The 24,639-nt window shown below is 42.9% G+C and overlaps 1 protein-coding gene across 4 annotated transcripts in view; it reads right to left on the bottom strand.

Moving 5' to 3' along the window:
• Window positions 1-24,639, bottom strand: part of RNF111 (ring finger protein 111) — a 54,029-nt gene that overhangs the window by 24,216 nt on the left and 5,174 nt on the right. For all 4 annotated transcript variants that reach the window (XM_035131180.2, XM_035131178.2, XM_035131177.2 and 1 more), the window contains exons 2-3: window positions 15,764-16,669; window positions 10,006-10,132 (exon numbers count right to left, since the gene is read on the bottom strand). In XM_035131180.2, the coding sequence (XP_034987071.1) occupies window positions 10,006-10,132; window positions 15,764-16,669 (1,033 nt within the window). The remainder of the gene's footprint in view (window positions 1-10,005; window positions 10,133-15,763; window positions 16,670-24,639) is intronic.

Here is a 24,639-nt window from a genome sequence, read left to right on the forward strand (position 1 = left end):
AAAGCACTGCTGCAAGATGAAAGGCCAAAATAATAGACAGCTTGAGAACTATATGCATATCTGTCCCTAGTACAACTACAGATTATTCCTGCAGTTAGATGGAAAGAGACTTTCATGTGCAGCACAGATAAAATAATAATAAATGGTTTAATGAAGCAGGAGCAAGGAAGATGGTGAGGCCTAGAGTAAAATGAGAGAGAAAAGCAAAAAGAAACCATGTATTAAAAGTAAACTCACATTTGTTGACTTACTTTACACCCCTATACAATGGCAGGACCAACTTTTCATATGCCTGAGGCACACGAAGGACCCACACTGGAAAGCTATGAAGTAATCCTATTAAATGGATTGTGTGGTAACTGGTTGTCTGTGTTGAGACAGATATATTATGAGGTAGCTGTAAATATATTTGAGAGTAACCATAGAGCAAATAAATTGTGTTTTCAGCCTGAAGTCATGCACTGCCTTGTTTAGTAAAGCTCCGTTTTGAACCCAGGATGGCAGCTAGAGAAACTCAAGACCCGGAGACATAGCAGCCAAAATTAACAAAATATTGAGCTAAAAAACTGAAAGGACAAACTTCTGCTTCGCCAGTAGAAAGCAATGTTCTAGTTTAAAGGTAGCTGACATAAGCAGCTGCTATAAACCATGTTAGGCCACTGGCCCACCTTGCTCAGTGGGATTTAAACTGACTGGCAGCATCAGATAGGAGTCCTTTCCAGCCTTATCTAGAGATGCCAGGAATTAAACCTTTGGACTTGCAAAGGAGCTGGTTCTCTGTGGAGAAACAGTTCCCACTCCCAAATTTGATTTCTAAGGCAAAAGCTTTGTTTTAACAGAATGTGTAACAGCATTCACACTACTGAAAGTGAAGAGAAATCTGTACAGTATATAAATGGTCCTCACTTCTATATACAAGTTATCAACAGAGGGCAGCTGGCTGTTTAACACTGCATTGCCTCGAAATAGAAGTGTCTCTGAGAGAAGGTACATGAGGGAACGAAAACTGGTCAAATCTGATTTGTCAAGTTATTGGACATTGTATCTCATCCTACTGAACAAAAGTAGTGGCCTGTTGATCACCACCGACTCCACGTAAATCTTACCAGTTGGGAAGAGACCCTGGTTGGAAAGAAAAGGGGTGTCTCAAGGAAGAGGCAGTTAATGGCTGGGGAAACCCAGCCAATGGGCAGGGAATGAATAATAAAATTATTATTATTATTATTATTATTATTATTATTATTATTATTATTGGGTAGATCACTTAGAAGAAGTCAGTCAGGGGGGAGTGGTCAGCCAGTAATCAACCTCTCCTAGACAATGACAGCCCCGTTTCTCAAGCTCTGGGAGGAAGACCTTTCATTGCCTACAGACAGCCACCCAATCTTAAACAACTCCTCACCCACAATAATACCACCAGACTTAACATGGACACTGGTACCAGAGCCTGCAATTAACCCAGATGCCAACTTTGCTGCCACATACAACAGCATTACTGGCCCCAACAACATCAAACATACTATCTCAGGACTATTTAATTGCTCATCTTCTAACATTGTGTATGCCATCAAATGCCAACAGTGCCCTTCAGCTCTCTATATCGGCAAACAGGCCAAACCCTATGCCAAAGGATAAATGGACATAAAACTGACATGTTTGTCTCTCCTGTTCATAGCTCACAATCTTTAGACTTTATATTAACCTCTGCCCAGTGTCAAAATCTCAGATATATAAGCTAGGTGCCAAATAGCTCCATAAACCAAGGTTACAGTCGCCAAAACAGAAGGTATAGTTGCCATTTTAGGGCAATACAGCTCTAAATCTAAATTTTTCAAATGAAGGACTGACTGTGATTGATTTTGCAGAAAGCTCATATATTGGTGATATATTGATTTTTAAAGGAAGCACAGACAGCTCATATACTGGTGAAATTAACATAACAGAACACGCTCCAGTGAGCACATACTTCTACAGTGGTACCTCGCAAGAAGAAATTCATTCGTTCTACAAGTTGTTTCGTATTGCGGAAAATTCATCTTGCGAAGTGCAGTTTCCCATAGGAATGCATTGAAATTTAATTAATGCGTTCCTATGGGCAAAAAAGAAGCGGGGGGGGGGGAGGCGCCGACTCACCCGCCACGGCCAGAAGTCTTTAAGGCTCTGGGGAGGGGGAAGCAGGAGGAGGGCCAGGGTTCTCCTCCTGCCGCAGCCTCCGCTCCTTCAGGCACCGCCACTGTTGCCGCCAAGGGCTGCCTGGCGAGCCCCGCTGCTGCTCCTGCCGGATCCTGCCAGCCCACTGGGGAGGAGCCGCGGCAGCCACCATGACCGCCGAGGAGGGTAAGGCCGGAGGTCGCCAAGGAGGACAAGGTCGGAGGCGCAGAGGCTGCCATGAGCGCCACGCCGTCGGAGGCAGAAGCAGCGGCTGTGGGCGTCACCCCCGGCCGCTACGGCAGAGTCCTAAAGGTAAGCAATGGCGGCTTCCCTTCCCGTCACGAGGCTGCTTCGTCTTGCGAAGCATGGCCATAGACGACTTCGTTTTGCGAGTCTTCAAATATGGAATAGTGGTAGCCAAGAAAGTAAAATATTTGGGAATATGGTTGACGGCAAAGAATATTAATTTGTTCAACGACAATTATGAACCGGTGTGGAAAGAAGTAAAGAAAGATTTGGAAATGTGAGCTGAGAGGGTTAATAGCTCAGCAGTCGCCCTGCATCACGGGGCCTCTGACATTTCATTCATCCAGAAATGCTGGGAGCTGTGTGCTGTTGTGATTCTGTGTAACATGAAATGTCTGTATATTTTTCTGTCTGTTCCTGTTTTGCTCTCAGTCAGAATGGAACTGAATAGTCCTGGCTGAGGAGCTCTTAATACATCTTCTGTATTTTAACGAGCAAGGAGTCGCCCTGATTTATCACAGGCACAAGAGGCTGATAACGCTGATCGCTGCTACTCTGTGCTATTTGATCTGAGGAAGGAAAAAAGCTTTTAAGGGACTTTGAAAGTAGAAGACTGGCACAGCGGAAGTGTGCCGGGCATTATGTGACGCAGCTGGAATGTGAGTGGACAGAAAGACTTTCACCTTCTGCCCCAGCTGCTGCACCAACAACTCGCACGTTATCCAACAGGAAATACGGAATAGACTGAAGTTGTCGTTTTATGGAAGAGTAGCTGCAATCAAAATGAATGTATTACCTAAGATGTTATTCTTATTTCAAACAATTCCTAAAATTAAAGGGACAGGACAATTCAAAGAATGGCAGAAAATTTTATCTAGATCTGGCAGGGGAAGAAACCACGAATAAAATTAAAATTATTGGTTGATAAGAAAGCTGAAGATGTATTATGAGGCGTCCTGCCTTTGTTGGTTGAGAGAATGGATAATATTGAAAAATACAGATCTGTTAGATTTGGAAGGTCACGACAACAGATTTGGTTGGCATGCTTACCTCTGGTATGAGAAGGCAAAAGTACATAAAGGTTTTACAAATCATGTGATAAGAATATCGTTGTATGAGGTCAGGGAAAGAAACAAAAAACTGTCGGAAAGGAAAACACCATGGTGGTTATCACCTATAGAGGTTTTGACTGTTAAGAAGGTAAATATGAAGGGAGGTGGGCCACATATGAAGAGATTTTGGTAAAATCAGACAGAGGTTGGAAATTAAAACCATACAATGAAATGGAGGTGGTTTTGACGGGATGGTTGCAATACCACCAAGTGAATGATGTACTGTCAAAAGATTAAAAAATAGGATTTGAAAATAAAAAGTCTAAATTTCAAATTGAATTGTTGGAAGGCAGAGAGAAATTGTTATCGAAAATGTATAATTTTTTGTTAGAATGGTTTACAAAAGGTGAAACGACAAAAGAGGTGATGACAAAATGGGCAATAGATTTTGGGTACAATATTGAATATGATGCATGGTTGAAATTATGGAATGAAACAATGAAATTTACTGCATGTACCGCCTTGAAGGAAAACATAATGAAGATGATGTATAGATGGTATTTAACACTGGTGAAATTAGCTAAAATGTATAGGATGAGTAACAAAACATGTTGGAAATGTAAAGATGGTGAATTTAATCATATGTGGTGGACATGCGAGAGAGTGAAAGGATTTTGGGAAATTATATATAAAAAGTTGAAAAAGATGTTTAAGTATACTTTCCCCAAAAAACCCAAAGCATTTTTATTAGGTTTAATGGGAGAAGAACTTGCAAAAGGAGATCAGAGACTGTTCATGTATGCTACAACCACAGGAGATACCAATGATTGAGGAGTGGCAAACGAAGATGATGGACTATGCTGAACTGGCAAAGCTGACCTGCGGGATCCGAAACCAGGGAGAGACAAAGTTCCAGAGGGAATGGAGTAAATGACTACATAGAGAAGAACTTCAGAAGTTTGAAGACACTTGCGGGACTGAAATAAATCCTACGATGTGAACTTGTTAACTTCTATAAAAAGGAACTGTGAGATGAGAGGAGCAATAAAGCCAAATGGCGGGAGGGATGGAAGTCACAAGCTCGGCAGAGCAAAAGGATTGAGAAGGGTGAATTTAAGATGAAATGTAATTTGTTTGTTTGTTTATTTGAAAAACTTAATAAAAATTATTTATATAAAAAAGAAAAATAATAGAGGGACTAAGTTCAGGATGGCTGTGGGAAACAATAAAGGCAGTGTATTCAAGAAAAATCAGGACTGAATAAAATCTACAGGACACAAAAGATGCAATTAGAACAGGAAATCTCTTCCCTAGAACAAAAGCAAAGGACAAGAACTTCAAAACAAGTTTACTAACTATTACAAATTAAGCAAAAAGAACTAGAAGCAATGGAAATAGATAAAACAATGGTACTACAATTATATATTTTGCCAAGTTGCAAAAAGATAAACAAAGGAACAATTACAGGTATATTTAAAAAGTTTTTCTCCTTTCTGTATACCTCCACCTCTCTCCCTCAGAAGAAATTAAGAAATTTTTAGACACTATAGTCTATACACTGGAGCTGAGGCTCCAATACTTTGGCCACCTCATGAGAAGAGAAGAATCCTTGGAAAAGACCTTGATGTTGGGAAAGATGGAGGGCACTAGGAGAAGGGGACGACAGAGGACGAGATGGTTGGACAGTGTTCTCGAAGCTACGAACATGAGTTTGACCAAACTGCGGGAGGCAGTGCAAGACAGGAGTGCCTGGCGTGCTCTGGTCCATGGGGTCACGAAGAGTCGGACACGACTAAACAACAACAATAGTGATACAGTGGTACCTTGCAAGACAAATGCCTCGCGCAACGAAAAACTTGCAAGACGAAAGCGTTTTGCGATCTTTTTGTTTACTCGCAAGACGAATTTTTCTATGGCCGTGCTTCGCAAGACGAATATTTTTGCATTTTTTTTTGCTTTGATTTGTTTAAATTGGAAAACCGTAAGATGAATTTTTCGCAATACAAAACGACTCACGGAACGAATTAATTTCGTCTTGCAAGGCATCACTGTACCTATAACTAAAGGACGACGACAGTAAATGTATGGAAAAGGAGGAGATAAAGGAAGTAATTAAAAACTTGAAGGTGGGAAAATCAGCTGGCCCTGATAGATTCTCAGCATCCTTTAACAAAACAGTTAAGGGACAAACACTTCCACAAACGACCATGCTATAACAACGATATTTTAGCTGATAGCAGACTTCCTGCAACCTAGAAATATTCAAGAATAGTAGTTATTCCCAAGCCTCACAGGGACATCTAATTTTGAGTCATACAGACCAATCTCTTTATCCAATGTTGACCAATCTCTGGTCAACAGATTAAAAACATTTATTGACAATTATAAATACCCAGACTCCTAAAAAGATGGGAGAGGAGAGGAGGCTGAGGGAACAATCCAAAAGGGAGGGTGTTTTCAAAAAAGGCTGAGAGGCTGCCAGCTCTGCAGGCAAGGAGTGACATAACTGGGTTCCTGAGCCCCACAGGGGTGCCACAGAAAGAATGTATTTGGTCAAGGGAGCAATGGACTCAAAAAGGTTGAAAACCTGTGCTGTATGTAATTAAATGCATAAATTTGAAGAGAAGGGTTCTCTTGTTCTAAATTTAGAATCAGCATCCAACTGTTGCAGAGGCGGAAGGACAGGGACTAGAGAATACAGTGGTACCTCGGGTTACAGATGCTTCAGGTTACAGACTCCGCTAACTCAGAAATAGTACGTCGAGTTAAGAACTTTGCTTCAGGATGAAAACAGAAATTGCATGCTGGCAGCGCAGCGGCAGTGGAAGGCCCCATTAGCGAAAGTGGTACCTCAGTTAAGAACCGTTTCAGGTTAAAAACGGATCTCCGGAACGAATTAAGTTCTTAACCCGAGGCACCACTGTACTCGGCATCTGTACCATCAGATAGTGAAAAGCATGGGTAGGCAAACTAAGGCTTGGGGGCTGGATGAGCCCAATCGCCTTCTAAATCCAGCCCGCGGACGGTCCAGGAATCAGCGTCTTTTTACATGAGTAGAATGTGTGCTTTTATTTAAAATGCATCTCTGGGTTATTTGTGGGGCATAGGAATTCGTTCTTTTTCTTTTTCCCAAATATAGTCCGGCCCCCCACAAGGTCTGAGGGACAGTGGACTGGCCCCTGCTGAAAATGTTTGCTGACCCCTGCTGAAAAGGAAAGAGCATAGCTGGGCAGAAGATTTAACATATGACAAAAATGGCAACAATCTGGCCCATACCAGGGGCTGCCTATAGCTAACTTGGAAGTTCCAACTACCAGAGAGTGACATAAATCAATACAATGAAATTTAAGCAGTGCCAGAAACTGGGATATAAAAGCTAGGACCAAATGGCTCCTGGAATCTGGGTTATAGGCACAAAATCAGAATGGTTAGTTGCCACACACACACACACCCCAATGCAGCAGCACATTCCATTCATTTTTGCGAAATAGGTCTATGACATCAAAATTCTTGGAAGAACAGGTCCAACAGTACAATCCTAGCCATTTCTACACAGAAATAGATGCTACTGAATGAATTCAATAGGGTTTACACCAAGGCAAATGGGAATAAGATTGTACATGTGAAGAATTCTTCTGGATTCCTAGCAAACTGAGACCAACATTTGCAATCACCTAGAAAACTTTCTTTATCCATCAATTTTCATCAGACAAATCTCTATTTCACAATATGGAATTCTGTACAGGCCAATTCACCCCATGAGAAAAATGCATGCATTTAGAATGCATTTTACATTAAGTCTTTAAGAAAAGTTACATGGGGGGAAATATAATAGTTATTTCTTTTTAAAAACAACAACAACAGATATTCTACCAACACTACAGGTTTTCTGTTTTAAATTTTGGCCCAAAAAACTAATTCAGGCATGTTTAATAACATGAAATTTAGCAGGGATTTTTAATACAACTATGTGAATGTCATAGCTTCCTGGCAAGAGCAACACAAGAATGGGGGAATCCCATAATGAAGGCTCTGCTATTTCCAACTGCAAACAGCCTATCCACCAATTTTCCTACAGGAATTTTTGTGGAAGAGAGCCTGCTAGGAGAAATTCGCCTGGAGCCTTCATTTTACACCTTTAGGTGCCAGGCAAAAAATGGTTCTTCTTTCACCAGGCCTTTGGCTGACTGACATCCAATGCCCTTTTAAAATGTGTTGGGTTGTTTCTATTTTTAATTTGTTTGAGTATTAGCATACTTGAGCACTGCTTTCTATGGCTTCTTTAAAGTGCCCAATACAGCAAACAAAAGTGTTCTTTTTTAAAAAAGGCAGCTACATATGAAGCCTGGAAAAAACATTTTAGAATTGTAGCTAGGGGTTGAAGTCAGGCCAATTAAGAAAGGGGGTTGTTTTAAACTTTTATCTTTTTATTTAAAACTAGCTGGCCCGGCCACACGTTGCTGTGGGTTTTTGTGTTAAATGGACCCTTTTCTGTTAAATTGACCTTCAGAGTCTCCCTTCAGAGTCCCCTCACCTGCCCTGTCCCAACCCTGACTCCCCTACTGTAAGTTTCAAAAATAAGACTCTCCCACCCACGCGTGTTCCTGAAAATGTTCCCACCCCCACTGCTTTGGCTGACTCAGGGTCCTACCTTCTCCCCGCATGGCTATGTGTCCCCCCCTTTGTTGTGCCTCATTCCTGAGACACCCCCCCCCCCCGTTGTGAAAGACCCTATTCTGTTTGCTTTTGCCTGTGGCCTACTGAATGGTGTGGCCTACTCAGTTTTTCCTGCTTGGCAATGCTGCGGCCTATTGAAAAAGCTGGGCCTTGTTGCAGCAAAAGGACTGTTTTCAGTTGGTTGCTGTGGAATTTTGTGATGTCATCTGGCAGCGCAGCTTTGGAGACGGCAGGGTGCGATCTGCCTTTCTATTGGATGCTGGAGTTTCCAGAGCTTCTGGTGGTGACGTCTAATTTGGGTGCCACTTTTTTGTGTCTAATCATTATTTTAGGTGTGAAAGGTGTGGTTTTTTGATAATTTTTTAATGCCAGATCCCTCCCTGATGGGCATGTAACGTTGTGGCCAAATTTGTTACATTATGATTCAGCGGTTACGGAGAAAGGCTGTTACATCTGCGCGCGCAATGCCTACATTTTTTAATATATATATATATAGATAAACAAAAATTATCCAGTAGCAGCAAAAATGTAATGTTTTTTAAATCAACTGTGATGTCTTAGCATTCTAAGATCAGCAGTTAATAATATTTTATACAAATTGGTATAAATTAGGGAGAAATGAACATGTGAAAAAGCCCTAACTTATGATGAACACAGGAATTCTGAATATATAAAAAAATTGTCCAGTAGCACCTTAGAGACCAACTAAGTTTGGTCTTGGTATAAGCTTTCATGTGCATGCACACTTCTCATGATCAGTAATAATATTATTTTCCCCCATTGAAAACATAAGTTCTCTTTCTCGTAACATCATATATAATACACAGCTCTTAATACAAAAAGAAACATAAAAGGGAGCTTTTAGTATCAGCTTACGTAGTAACTTGGTTATATTTTGAAGTAAGTTTGAATTAAGTGCATTGTAAAAAATATTCTCCTTACTTCTAATCATTTCAACAAAAAATATAGCACCCAAAGCAGAAAGCCACTGATTTCTATTAACAGTTATACATCTCTGAATTATTCCAAAAGCAGAAACACCAAGCCTAAGGAAATACACATATACTTTGGGCAGGATTTTTTTTTAAAAGGTGAACATACTGTGTGTGCTATTACTTAATCTAAAACAGAAGGACTCAGTGTTAATACCAAATTATATAAAGAAACTAATGTGTAGTGATTTTAGCTCTTGATCACACTCCACATTTATCAACATGATTTGCCCTGAAAAGAAATACTGGTAACTGACTAACTCTCCAGACATTCATTAGACCTCATACTGTTTTGAAGAGATTTCAAACATTAAACTCTAACCTGCCTGGCCGAGGGAGGCTCCTGGGAAGGGTAGCGAGCCATCTAAGTTATGTTTATCCTTGATGGCTCCCACATCCCTTTGCATTTGAAAAGAGCTTTATAACCAAGACTTTCCAGTACTTTGACTTGTTGCCACTGACCTGTGTCCTCCACTGTTAGCAGCACCAGTGTACCTGTGTGGGGAGAAGGTGCTGTCCTATATCTCTCCTCCCAGCAGCAAGTCAGATCACTAATGTGTTGATTAGAATGCTCTTTTCAAATGCAAAGCGCTGTGAGATCCCTAGTTGTGTTTCCATTGAGCTATTGGCTGGGAGGCATTTTTCTTCCTGTGCTCTCAGTTGTCAGCTGCAGCATTTGAATGGTTCATCTAAGTCTCAGTCAGCAGCCGAATACCATGACTATGCTTCAGGAAGTGATCTCAATCAGGGAATTCTTAGTTGCAAAATGCACTCCCCCACCACCACAAATTTTGAACCCTAACTTTAAGGAACAGCTGTTCAATAAAGTCTAGCCCTTATTCACAAAGTTATTATCATATTCTAAAAGAAAAGAACATCGGTCTTACCGGTAACTTTCTCCAACTGTTACAATCTCTACTTCACTGTCTGTTGAGGTAACATTGATTTCTTCATTGGCAGTGACTTGGGGGGTGGAGGATGCTTCAATCACCACCACATCTTCATCAATACTCCCTGAAAGGCAGAACGCAAAGGAAACTGAAGACTGAAACAAGTTGCATTAGATTTGAATCGCACAAGGTATTAACTATATCTGGTGCACAATGGAGGGAATCAGTAAGTGTTGCAGAGGATGTACCTTACAAAAAGTAATAATACAACTCTTCTACGCCAATTACATTTAGTTTTAATGAGAGTGCTGCCACTTTTCAGTGGTGCCTGGGAGCAGCTTTTGCCCAAAATAGACAAGGAGCTATTTGATGAGTCAGGAGCAGATTAGAGCTACCAAATTGTTGTTCCCATATCAGAGTAACTCAACATTGTTTAATTTATATCCTGCTTTTCTGTGAAGTTCAAGGAAAGACACATGGGGGATTGGAACACAACCTCTCATCCAGGTACCAAATGGCTTAGTGTCAGCAAAATGCTTGCCTCATGTGCCTTCATACACAGGGAATCTGCAGCCCTTCAGATGTTGCTGGACTTTCTCACTGGATCCCAACATAAGAAGATAAGAGGATCCCTGCTTGACCAAGCCAAAGGCACATCTAGTACAGCTTCCTGTACTCACAGTAGCCAACCAGATGCTTGCAGGAAGCCCGCAAACTGAGCAAGAGCATGAGTACAACAGCATCTTTTTGACCTGCAATTTCCAGCAAGTGGTATTTAGAGGCATTGTGCCTCTGACAGTGAAGGCAAAATATAGCCATTGTGGCTGGTGGCATGGTCAGTGGTCAGTAACATCATGGTCAATGGTCAGGAGTTGGAAGTCTAGAAATATCTGAATGGCTGCATGTTCCCTGCCACACAGTTTCAATGGAAAGCAGATAATTGAGAATGGATTTGTAACCTCGGAAACTGTATTTTATTTTCAAAGCTGTGATTAAGCATGCCCTGAAAAACATTTCTAATTCCTAAGCATGCCCCAGCACTAGAGGCTTTTACAGACTTTCCTGGATTGTGTAGTATTTCAGTTTAAACTCGAGTCACTGAACACGTAAAATAAAGCTTTGTCTTACAAGTGAAGACAGATCCTACAACTGTCTATTTTCTGCATGTACAAAGAGAGAAGCCACTTGGGGTCATACAGTGCAACTGGATGGTCAGCAATACACACAACACATAGCTAAGCTATGGAATTTGCTATCTCAAGATGCAGCAACATAGATAGCTTTAAAGGGGATCAGACAAATTCAGTGGCTGCTAGTCATGAGGGTTGTGTATTACCTCCAAGATCAGACACACCATACCAATATCTGTCACAAAGAAACATTAGGCTTCCCATTAGGCCATCTGTTTGGGTCCCACAGGAAACAATATGCCAGCCTATGCCTCTGAAATGATCAAGCAGGACTCTTCTTATGCTGAGGCATCCAAAAGATGAAATGCTATAGTAAGGTGCCTTTAGCTACCCTCACATAGACTGAGTGCATGTGTGTTGCAGTCATGACAAAAAAGTACCATTTCTAAATGCCTGCCCTCTGAACAACCATCATGGAACCAACCAGACGGGCAGCAGGAACTCTGGATTTAATCTTAAGCAATGAAGCGGTCCTGGTGTTGGATACAAATATTATTGAACTGACTGGAAACTGTGGCTATAGTGCTATCCAATTCAATATACAGTGGTACCTCGACATCCGAATGACTCGACTTCCGAAGTCGACAAACCCGGAAGTCTTTTCGCCGCACGCGTGGTCAGCGCCTGCGCAGAAGCTTTGCGCATGCGCAAAACAGGCACTTCGACAACCAAAGACTTCGACTTACGAAGAGCGCCACCCATGGAATGGATCGCCTTCGTAAGTCGAGGTACCACTGTATGTGTAAATGGAACTATTTCCAAACAAAAACAAAACAATCACATTTGACTTCAAAAGAGGTACAGCAATTGCTTTTCAGCTTCCTTTTCAGCAAACTCAAGAGGGTCAAAACTCTCCAAAAAATATTGGGAGTTGTTTAGAATCATAACGTGAGAAGCTCACCTGGAACATATACCAGATAAAGAAAAGTACCTTTTTAATACATAAAATATGGTGCAAAAATGTAAGATATAGAGGAAAAACAGAGAAGAGGAACTGCGAAAGAAACAGTTTATTCAGTATAGAACCAGACCTGCGTTGAGGGGGAAGGAAGTCAAATAGAAATGAATAAGAATTGAAATAGGAATGTACCAGTATGTAATAATACAAACAAACAATAACAATAACAACTTATTATTTGTACCCCGCCCATCTGGCTGGGTTTCCCCAGCCACTCTGGGCGGCTTCCAACAGAATATTAAAATACAATAATCTGTATCATTTGTTCTGTGTTATATCTTTTTGTAAGTTTGTATTTCTTGTGAGTGACGTCTGTGTTGGTGTTGGTATAAGAAGCTAATACTGTAAAAGCATTTTAAAAATTAAAAAAGAAAGAAAAGAAAAACAGATAAAGAAAGGCACCACCAAAGGCTAGAGGATGCTAGTGTGCTTAACAAGCAAAGAAGCTACCATTTTAGAGGCATGACAGCTTCCTTTAGAACAGGCACCCCCAGACTTCTGCCCTCCAGATGTTTTGGACTACAATTCCCATCTTCCCTGACCACTGATCCTGTTAGCTAGGGATCATGGGAGTTGTAGGCCAAAACATCTGGAGGGCCGCAGTTTGGGGATGCCTGCTTTAGAAAATGGAGTAAGGCGAACAAAAAGGAATGCAAACTTTGGAAAAATAAATGCAAGCAGACAATATAGGACGCTGAAAAAGAATTTGAGGATCACACTGCTAAAAACATTAAGACCAGCAACAACAAAAAATATTTAAATAGTTGCAGGGAACCAGGGAGGATGGTGGACACTTTCAATGCCAATGGAGTCAAAAGTCTGATCGAGCAGTCTCTCTTTGTGCTCCTCAGCCAAGACTGGTTGAAAAGCCTAAACAGAAATTACTCCCATGAAAGAGTTTGGTCATATGTGGTCCCTTGTGGATGGGTTACCACTGTGAGTTTTGAAAGAGGGAACACCAGTCATGAGCGGGAGAGTTAATGTCTGCATCCCAATTGCTGATTCATACAGTTTCCATTTCTCTGTTTCATAGTAACAACTTCTTGCATCTTAAAGACTAACAGATCTACTGTTAAAATGAAGTTTTAATGGACTAGAGTCCATTTCATCAGGTGCATCAAGAGTTATCCTCGGTGGACAGCTATATACAGGAGCAGAGATGTATATACATGTACCCAATGCTTTTTAAATTAGGGAAAAAATGTGCCTGTACTCACCATGAAGTTGTTACAGTAAGTGCCACACTTTCAACCTTTGAGGGGGCACCAGTACTGTGTACCCTTGAGTACCCCCAGAAAAAAAGCACTGCACATACCTGCCAAATGAAAGTAAACCTTTGTGCATCTGATGAAGTGGATTCTACTCCACAAAAGCTTAGATACAATACAGACGAAGAGATCTAAGGTAGTATGAATTCTTTGTTGTGTGCATTGAATTCATATCCTATTATTCAGATTTTACAGAAAACCTCCATGGGATCTTCCTGCTAATATGAAAAAAGCATACTTACAATGACTGTCCACCCAAAGATGAGAAATATCAAAAACAAATGGGCTCACTGGATACATGCATCAACTTTTATTCTAGTCATGTGGAGCCGTTTCACATCTTTGTCAGCAAGAGGCAAAGAGAGACACCTAAACGAAGGCAGCAGGAGTGTGCAGGTAGAACACAACCAATGTACATGCTAGTATGGGCCAGCCTACTTCAACAGTTAGGTAAAAGGCAAAGGTAAAGGACCCCTGGACGGTTAAGTCCAGTTGAATTCGACTATGGGGTATGGCGCTCATCTCCGCTTTCAGGCCGAGGGAGCCAGAGTTTGTCCAGACAGCTTCTCTGGGTTATGTGGCCAACATAACTAAACCACTTCTGGTGTATAGAACACTGTGACGAGTGCCAAAACGCACAGAAACACCATTTACTTCCCACCACAGCAGTACCTATTTATTTACTCGTGCTGGTATGCTTTAGAACTGCTAGGTTGGCAGGAGCTGGGACAGGAGATCACCCTGTTGTCTGGATTTGAACCGCCAACTTTACAATCAGTAAGCCCAATAGGCTCAGTGGTCTAGATCAGTGGTCCTCAACCTTGGGCCTCCAGATGTTTTTGGCCTACAACTCCCACGATCTCTAGCTAGCAGGACCAGTGGTCAGGGATGATGGGAACTGTAGTCTCAAAACATCTGGAGGCCCAAGGTTGAGGACCACTGGTCTAGACCACAGCACCACATGCGTCCCTAAACAAAGTTAATAGAAAATTGGTGTACAGTGGTACCTCGTGTTACAAATGCCTCAGGTTACAAATGCTTCAGGTTACAAACTCCGCTAACCTATAGGAGTTACCTCAAGTTGAGAACTTTGCCCCGGGATTAGAACAGAAATCGTGTGCCAGCGGCGCAGCAGCAACAAGAGGCCCCATTAGCAATATCATGCCTCTAGTTAAGAACAGTTTCAGGTTAAGAACGGACCTCCGGAACGAATTAAGTTTGTAACTAGAAGTACCACTGTACTACATCCATACATCATGGGCTCATTTTACTCTCATTCATGGAATGTTTCTACAGACTATAGTACAGCAAAGGCTAGCAGAAAGTGGGCAGTCACAAGAGTAACCTATGCTGAATTTTTAGAAACAATACTGCATGGGCTTAGCATGTTGTGTGAACCAGGCCATTGTGGTTCTGATTATACTGGAGATCAGAGATGGACACAGGAGATTATGTTTTTTTTTTGGCTACTTGCAGCCTTGTGACATTCTGTCTCTGCTGACTATGTGACACTTCTAGGGTTATCAGAAGTTTGAAACAAGACTGTTAAAAGTGTGTCTCTTTGCCTGTGCTTCTGCATGGCCAGATATAATCCAGAATCTCTCACACCTAATTCATGGTACATGCAAGAGATGTTCTGCAAGAGGTACATAACTGTTTACCCTATAGATTAAGGGAAATGAACTGGACCCAGACCAACGCTCACCCTTCTAAGATGTGACAAACTTAGATATGACAAACTTAGTTGGTTAAGGTGCTACTGGAAGGAATTTTTTTTATTTTTTGTTCCTTCTTATGTGTGTGTGTGTGTGTGTGTGTGTGTGTGTGGTGGGAGGTTGACTGCTGTAGTAATAGGACTTGTTGGCAGGCCACCTTGGGCAATAAAAATTTGGCACACCTCATAGAAGCCTTTTGCTGAAATCAGGCAAAGTCTCTTCCCTCCCAAGACGGAGTCACTTTGCCCAGCCGTGGGAATAAAACCCAAGAATCTGGGCTGCAGCCTCCTCTCCAATCATCTCCAAAATCCCAGCACCCCAATAAATGGATGGCTGGATCCCACATAGAAAGATATGAAGCAACTTCTACTGCGTCAGAGTACTTATCCATCCGGCCAACATTGCCTCCCTGACCAGCAGTGGCTCTCCGTAGTCTCTTGCCCTGCAGCCCTGAGAGCCTTCACCTGAAATCCCTGCAGCCTGAACTGAGAACCCTCCACTCACAAAGTACATGCACTATTTCTTACCCTCCAGCTAAGCAACCAGAGCTGCAGATTAACTATTTGGAAAACTCTATGAAGAGGAGCAGGATAACACAGTTATTTGACAGCAAGGTGGTTTTACCTGAAGGAACAGCAGTACTGTTTGGGTGGTTATCGCCAGTCGACACAAAAATATCTTCCTCTCCTTCAGTGGATGAGCTGGAAGAAGAATCACTACTGATGTCATTCTCACTAGAACTGCTCGAGCTGGGCAGCAGAGCATACTTCCGCCGAGCCAATACCTCCCTTTTCTTCCGCTGCATTAAAATCCGCTCTTTTTGGTTTTGCGTCCGCTGGGAGGAGCTGGTTTTCACAAACCGCTTCCTATAAGGGAGCCTCCTCAGAGTACTGCTGCTATGGAAACAGGGCCTTTTCATCAAGAGCCCTGGAACAGACTCTGTCTCTGTCCGGGGCCACTTTTGGGGCCGAGTACCATGAGTTCTGCTTGAAGCATTCAACACCGGCCGAGCATGCCTCACAGGGGCCGCCTCCTTGTCCTCCTCCTCAGACGTTACTGTGTCAGAGTCTCCAAAATGCAAACTAGATGAAGGTGAAGAGACACAGTCACTAAAAGATGAGTCATTGTCTTCGCTTTGCGTATCGAGACGCTGCCTTAACCCTAAAATCCGGGGGTTCTCTTTTCCGCCACAGTTCTGAGCATAGGAAGGACCAGCCTGCTGGTTTTTACGCTTCTTGCGCATGACTATGGTTTCTTGCTCCGGGCGATTTCCATTGAGGTCCTTCTGCTTCTGAGAGTCACCACAAAGGTGAGAGAATTCATCCCCGACTTTGTTGGCAATCATCTCAACTTCTTCAGGGAAACTTTTGGCTGCCTCAATGGGCTGAGGAGGGTTCAAAAGGATCCCTTTCAGGCTCTCCTGGCTCTTTGGTGCACCAGAAGAAACGTCACTCTTCATATCCGCTTCGAGGGTATAGACTGTATTACATGTAGGAGTCCATTGAGACATGGGAAAACGGCAGGGAGGGCCTGACAGAAATAAAAATGGAAATATTAGAATAATGAACAATGCAAACACTAGCTGTCAGAAGAACATCCCAGTAACTAAATAATTCACTTCTTCCCCTTCGTAAGTTGCAGGAAAGTCTGTGGAAATCCAGTGTTTGGCACCTACCATCACAGGAAGTTATGCTGTGTTTTAAAACTCTATACAGTCATACCTCATGTTAAGTCCACTGCGGATTGCATCTTTTCAGGTTATGGACGCACCAAACCCAGAAGTCCTGGAACGGGTTACTTCTAGGTTCGGTGTGTCTGTAACCTGTGCACATGGGCAGAAGCGCTGTATTGCATCACGCACATGCACAAATGCGCCGCTTCAGGGTGCGGCCTTTTCATGTTGCGAACGGGCCTCCGGAACGGATCCCGTTTGCAACAAGAGGTACCACTGTACTTCATTCAGTAAGTGCATGCCAACAGCTTTTGAAACTAACCGGGTGCAAGCTGCAACCAAGTGGAGATTTCTGGTCTCAAGGAATGCAACTTGAAATCTCCACCACTCACAAAAGCTGTAAAGCTGTTAGCAGTTATTGAGCTTCTGGCATTCCCTTGTTATTCCTCATCAAGCCTTTTCCATAAGTAAACAAGCAAGCTCCTCTTTCAAAATCCCAGAAACAATGCTTTTTGGAAGGCTGTAGCAGCTACTTTTTCAGCCCCGCACACCCCCACCTCCCCTCCCGAGCAGCCTGTTTTTAAGCCTTTGCCTGTTTTTAATACAGTTTTGCTTTAGGTTTTCAGTTTTGCTTTAGGTTTCTGATGAATAGTACGGTAGAGGGGTGGATTGGTACTACTGGAAAGATACTGCTCAAAAGTAACAAATTAGGTTGCAATCCCAGTAGGAACTAATTCTGTGTAGAAATGGTTAGGATTGTGCCTTTCTTCCAATAATTTTGATATTATAGAATAGACAGTTTCTTGCCTTTTAGTATTTTTCTTATTCACTGTTTGTTAGTGGCTTGGGAAAGGGGGCTTTATGGTGGGGAATAGATACTTAAATCTCATTGATTTCAATGGGAGCATTTCAGCCTGATTCAGTACATGCTTTCAGTACTTATTTTCTCTGAAGTAATTTCCAGTTTATTAAATAGAATTTATCACTCAAGAAATCATGTGATAAGGATTACACCCCTAAGCATATCCTTAACTCTGGCCCACTGAAAATAGCACAACCAAAAAGTACTTAACTTTGGCTGGATGGTGCCCAGTAACTAGAAAATACAGTACTCTTATCCTATACAGTATCATAGTTCATTTAGCATTTACCGGTAATTACTGTGTTATTGTAAATGAGACCACCGCATTTTGTGAGAATGAACATTAGTACACCTGTTCTGTTGGAAAAACTGAAACACTTTGCAGCTAGTTGTTTTATTTCTCAAGAAAATGGTGTGGAAGATGTAGTTTTGGTTTTTAAATACTGCAATTAATTTCCAGGTCCGTAATTTTCTATGTCATTGCAATCTTTGGTTTCTTGATGCATAATTCTGGGCATGAACAAAGCCCAAAAAAGATGCTTGCATTTCTCTTTATTTTAAAATGATTTTTAAGGTACATTAAAAAAATCATCTGTTAAAAAAATTACATCAACATTCTACACAATGTGTCTCAATTGGTTTACCGACACAGTTTCATTTTGTAACATTTCCTGAAGGCTCCAAGATGTAATAAATATTGTAAGAGGTCAATCGGGTGTGGTGGCTTTTTTAAAATCCCATGTCGTTTTCTAAACAAGCAGCTTCTGAATGAAGCACTGGAAATTACTATTTCATTGTGAAATTTCTCACAGAATATGAAATGATTACAGCTGATCCTGAGCACCCTAAGATGTAGTGTGAAGCTTTTTAGTATAAATAGTTCATATTTTAAGATGCATTGTTTATACAGGGATTGCAGATTAGACTATACCACGGGTGTCAAACACAAGGCCCGGGGGCCAAATCCGGCCCGCCAGACCTCATCATGTGGCCCGCCGAGCGCCCCAGCCAGCGGAACCCAGCAGCGGGACCTTGCTGCTGAAGCGCCGCGCCGACAAAGTGCCGACAAACAGCTGGGGCCGGGGGGGGGGGTAGAAAGGTGGCCGGAGCAGCGCTGCGTGGAGCGTCCCGAGCCACAGCAGGAGAAGGAGGAGGCAGCTTGCAGGGTCAGCGCCCGGCAGCGCCGCACGGAGAGTCCCTAGCCCCTGCGACGCAGCAGTGCTCTGTAGCACTTTGAATCCTCCTCCTCCTGCCACGGCTCGGCGCCTGGAAACGGCTGCTGCTGCTGCTGAAGCACAGACAAAGCACCCAGCAGCGCCGCGTGGAGGAGGAGGAGGATTCAAAGTGCTACAGAGCACCGCCGCCTCCTCCTCCTCTTGTCTCTCCTCCTCCTCCTCCTGCCGCGGCTCAGCCTCATGAACGTGAGCTCAGCAGCGGCTCAGCCTCACGAACGTGCAACTCTGAGGCTTTACGCACTTCTCCTAAAACGGACACCCGCTGCCTCACGCTGCACGGGAAATGCTTTTTGCCCCTGGGTCCCTTCGCGCTCTTTTCTGGCGCTGAATCAAGGCGGCGACCCCCCCTTCCCTTTCTTTCTTCCTCTCTCTTGTTCTTATTCTTTCTTTCCCTCTCCTTCCTTCTCCCTCTTTCTTTTTCTTTCCTTCTTTATTCCTTCTTTCCTACTCTTCTTTCTCTCGCCTCTTTCCTCCCTCCCTCCCTCCCTCCCACTCCCTCTTTTCTTCCTTCCTTCCCTCCTCCCTCCCCTCCCTCTCCCTCTCCTCAGAAACATAGGATGCTGCTTTATACTTCTGGCCCTTAAACCCTGGAACCAGGAGAGCAGCTCCAGTGAGTCAACCTCAGCCAGTCCCTTTGGTGAAGGGTGGTGGCTCACTGGCAGAACATCTGTCCTGCATGCAGAAGGACCCCAGCATCTCCAGGTACTAGTAGCTCTGCAAAGGTCCTGCATGAAACCCTAACAAGCCACCACCACCCAGTGCAGTTACCAAAAATCATTTTTCAATAAATTGTACAATAATTGTACATTCGAATATCTACTTGCCATTATTCTGACTATGTTTCTGCTTTCGGAGCTAGTTATTACTTACATTATTACAAAAAACAGTAATAATTGAATGCAGTGACAATAATTTATGATAATAAAGAGTGGACACATAGTCCTACAGATACAACCGGCCCTTTGAGGGTGACCAAACTGCTGATGCGGCCCCCGATGAATTTGAGTTTGACACCCCTGGACTATACTTATCATCTTCCTACCTGTTTGCCGTCCCAGTGTAAAAATAACATAAACATATGAATGTGGGTTGCAGGAAAGGCTTTCATGTTTTCGAGATAATTCCAGTTTTCATATTTATTTTATAAAATCTCAAGTATAAAACTGACTTCTCTAATCCTAGCTTTCATTGCAGTTTGAAGAAATCTAACTAGTCATAGAGTCATAGTTGGAAGGGACACAAAGGGTCATGTAGTCCAACCCCCTTGCAATGTCTGACTCTTGTGTGTGTGTGTGTGTGTGTGTATCTGTGAAGCTGGTACAACTGAATGACTGCAATTTATGAAGAATTGTGATGTGATGCAGGTTATTTCTTTTGCCCAGTAGTGTAGCTCAAGTGGTTCAAGCAAGGGGGTATGGGTGTAACTTAACAGCCTTTGAGTGTGTTCAGAAAGCTGTGGTTATTCACTGCTTGACACAACCAGGAAAACTGTATGATGCTGGCTGTTTACAGACAAGCAGGGAAGGAGGAGCATTTTAAGAAAGAGCAGCACTAAAGGAACTAGGGAAAGGCTGAGGCTGAGGCATAGCTGGGGGGCCCACTGGGCGGCACTTACCACACCCGAGCCACGTGTCTCTCCTGGGAGTGACATGGTGGCTTGGGTGCCTGCAGGCTCCGCATGTGGCACCGCTGTGCTGAGGGACAAACTCCTACATAGGGTGACTTCTTCCTTTCTTTATCAACAAACAGTGGGAGAATCACGATCAACCTTGATGTTGCTATGTTTTATTTTGTGCATTTCTACTTGACCTTGTCAACAGATTATTTCTAAGGTGGCTCACAAAATTGCAATACTTAAAAAAAATACAAATATTAAATACATCATCACTATAAATGTTTTAGCAGTAGAGAAGTAAAAATCAATTATTGCATCATTTATAATTTATTATTATCCATCTTTCCAGGAGGAGGTAAAGGCATCATATGGCTCTCCCACTCCACATTTTACCCTCACAACAACCATGTGAGGTAGCCTTGATCTGGTGAGATGAAAGACGGTGATTGGCCAGGTCAAAATCACCCAGTAAGCATCATGACTGAATGGGGATTCAAACACTGATATTTCAAGTCCTAGTCTACCACCCTGACCACTGTACTAATATTATTCATCATCAAAGCAACACAACGAGTAGGCAGAACTAAGGACACCACAATCTTGGACAGAGGTGCAAGTAGCACTATTATTACCTGGCACTAACCTCACTGAGGACCTAAACCTCAGGAGCATCGAAAAACAGAGTCACCACACCCTTCACCACAGTAGGTAGGGATTTCCAAAGGGCCACCCCTGACTGGAGGGCAGAAGGTTCGTGCGGGACTAGGTGGCCCTCAAGACATTCTGGTCCTGAGCTGTGGGGCTTTTATAAGTTGATGCCAACAGTCTTGGCTTGAGCCTAAAACCATTGAAGAAGTCAGTGAATCTTTTCCAACACCCCCTCCCCAATCCTCTAAACATCAGGAGCTGACTGAGCTTGACACTCCAGAGAACATCCTACATGATGTATGACAACTCTCCTAAGCAGACATAGAAACATATTCCACTCTGCAGCCAAAACTCAGATTCTCTTCTCTCTATCATGCCCCCTCCTATCAGCAGGGGTGGGAGACCTATTTCAGCCCCAAGGCCACATTCTCTCATGCATAACCTTCTGGAAGGCTGCTGCATATGAATGGTGGGCAGGGCACAAAAGTGGGTTTGGGCAGAGCAATGGACATGGCTCTTCCCTTTATACCAGGGATGGGCAAACTGGTGGTCCTGTTTGCTGATCTACAACTCCCATTATCCATGGGCTGATGGGAGTTGGGAGTCCAACCACATATGGCACCCAATCTTCCCTGCTTTATTCAAGGCAAACAAAATTCAGAGGTTTCTACACCTACCCACATTTCTCCATCCAGGTAAGCAAGAGGTCTCATTACAGTTCAAAGACACATTTCAGCCAGGCAAAAGCACTCAAAGAGGACACAGAGCAGGGCCAGTGAAAGGTATGGTCTGGGTAGACCACCCAATTTAAAGTGCTAGTATGAAACTTTTAGAGGACCAAATTGTATGAGGAAGCCTACCTGAGCCCTAAGATCAGCTTTGGAGTTTAAGATCTGAGTGGCAGATAATAGGGAAAGGGCCTTTGCTGGGGGCAGTACAGATGCATAACTCCCTCCCTAGTAAGATCTGTCAACCCCCCTCTCTTGCCCACTTATTGTAAAGACCTTTCTGTTCAACAAGGTATGACCCACCCCTTCCCAAATTGGGCAGCGGAGGTCTGGAGACTCATTCAATGATGTGAGCTGGCAGAGAGGCCCAGGAGAGCCTCGGCTGACAAACCATGCACATTGGCAGTGATACTGGGTGGTACCTGAGCTTTACTCAGAATAGACTCAGTGAAATTAATGAACATCACGTCAGTGCCATTAATTTCAGGTCTACTTTGAGTAAAATGCTTTGGATGCCAAACCAGAGAGTAAAAACACTGCAAAGTTAAATAACTAACACTGGAGACTACAAGAGGTATTGCATAAGCCATACTTGTAAGCCAGTTGTTAGCAAGGGTTCTTTACAGGCCTTTCCATGGGCAATGCCTCTGCAAGAGATTCATTCCACAGAACAGCTGCAACGTCTAGAACATCACCATCCCCTAGTGGTACGTGGGATTACCTGGGGGGCAGTAAGAGGCAAGGGGGTGTCAGGGGGGTGCTGGAAGTAACTGAGGCCAAATCTGTCATCTCCATATTTACTTCAGAGCTAACTCCATTCAAGTACAATAAGGAAACTGTACCCATTTCCAAACCTGTCTTTGAGCTAGAAGAGAAAAGTGGGATGTTGTTGACAGACAATGGAGTGCGCCTCTGGGGGTGAAGTCAAACCGCTGTAAGCACCGAAGTGACCTACCTGGGATGCAAGCCTGGGCAGTATGCAAGCAGGTCCTGGGCTGCCCAAACCAAAGCTCCCCTCCCCCTCTTAGCCTCAATGATGTGGTTCAAAGGAAAGCAGAGCAATACGTTTATAAGCTTTTTGTCACCATTTGGATATGCTGCTTAAGATATGTCTAAGTGATATGAGGGATCTTCTTTTGATAGAAATTCTATATTAGAAATCCATGTTCAGGTATATTGAGGAAGTTGTGGTAGTGGAGAAAGAACTACCTGAGCTACAAAATGACTGAGCTGAAGCCAAAGATTAAGAAATCATACAAGTTTTGGTTACAAAAGGAAATTTCTGATTGCTCTCTGCACTATAGACAGAGGTTAAGAAACTCCTTGCTGCATTTCCAACATGAATCTTGATGGAACACAGTTTAGTGCTGTTGTCCAACTTCTCCCCAAGCAAAGAAATTGACTTCCAGATTACTAAATGTGGTGATTTAAGAAGACTCTGCTATGTGGCTTTAGACCAGAGAGTGAGAAACTGGTATAACTTCATCAAGCCCATCCATTGCATTCAGAATTTATGGAACAGTGAAGGAGTTACTAAATGTGATATCTAAGAAATGACGCTCAGACTTTGAAAAGCTGGTAGCACTGGATTAAGATAATCAATTTTGTTGAATTAATTAAACTACAGTAGTTCTAACTGGATTTTGAATAAACGTGCAATTAATTGTTCGTTGAAGTTTATTGTGTTTTCATCTTCCTTAGTGGGTCATGCACACAGCTATTCTGAATAATGCTGCTTATATGGTAGGGAACACTGAGTTTATGGAACCAAGGGGGCGGTGGCCCCAAAACCACTGATCTATAAAGTTGCAAAGACATGTGTGGAAAAGACTCCTGCAATCACATGCAATTCCAAGCCTTCAAATGTTACAGCTGTGCTGTGGAATGAACCCATAGAAAAGCAGTTTCTACAGGTGTAAAATACGTTAGGAAGGCACCACATATTCATGTCACTATGTGACGGGGACTACCTCTGAAAATTGATTCTGGACACGGATTTTCCATTTTTAAAAAAGCTTATTTTAAAGGGCAGCAATAACCAGAAATGAAAGGAAAATCTTACCATGAATTTCTATTCCCAGAGGCACCTGAAGGACAGCCCTTCCATCTGGGATAACTCTTCTCTCTCACTGGTAGGCCAGTGAGAGGGAAGAGTCATCTTAGATGGAAGGGCTGTCCTTCAGGAGCCTCTGGGGAACATAGCTTTCTACTGGTATGGAAGATATCAGCATACAACAAGAGTTAAAGCTAAGGAAGAAGTGGCAGCATCTACCAGGGTTTCCATTTGAGCTCAGACTTTTATAGTTTGTATTGCGGCAATTCAGAGTATCGGCCTAGAGCAGGAATGGGGAATACGTGATCCTCCAGATTTTGCTGGACTATAACTCACATTATCCCTGACCAATACTGGCTGGGACTGATGGGAGTTTGGAGTCAAGCATGTGGAGTGGCAAAGGTTGCTCACATTATTGGTGCTAACGTCACAGATGAGGTTGATGCTCCGGCTTCCTACACCCTCAATGGGCATATTGCAGAGGAAGGGAAGTGGACTAATTGTTACTGACTAGCACCACAGTAACTGGTGCTTCCATTGTGCTGTACAGTAGCTTGTTGCTAGGTAAGAGACATTATGATCAGGGTGGTGGAGTTGCACAATTGCTGCAAACTCTGTACTGTAGTGTGCAAGTCACAGTCCCTGTGCTTGGGACTTCTGGCAGCATTCCTATGATAGCATGGCTGG

The sequence above is a fragment of the Zootoca vivipara genome, chromosome 14, assembly GCF_963506605.1.
Source record: "Zootoca vivipara chromosome 14, rZooViv1.1, whole genome shotgun sequence".
In the NCBI taxonomy this organism is placed as follows: domain Eukaryota; kingdom Metazoa; phylum Chordata; class Lepidosauria; order Squamata; family Lacertidae; genus Zootoca; species Zootoca vivipara.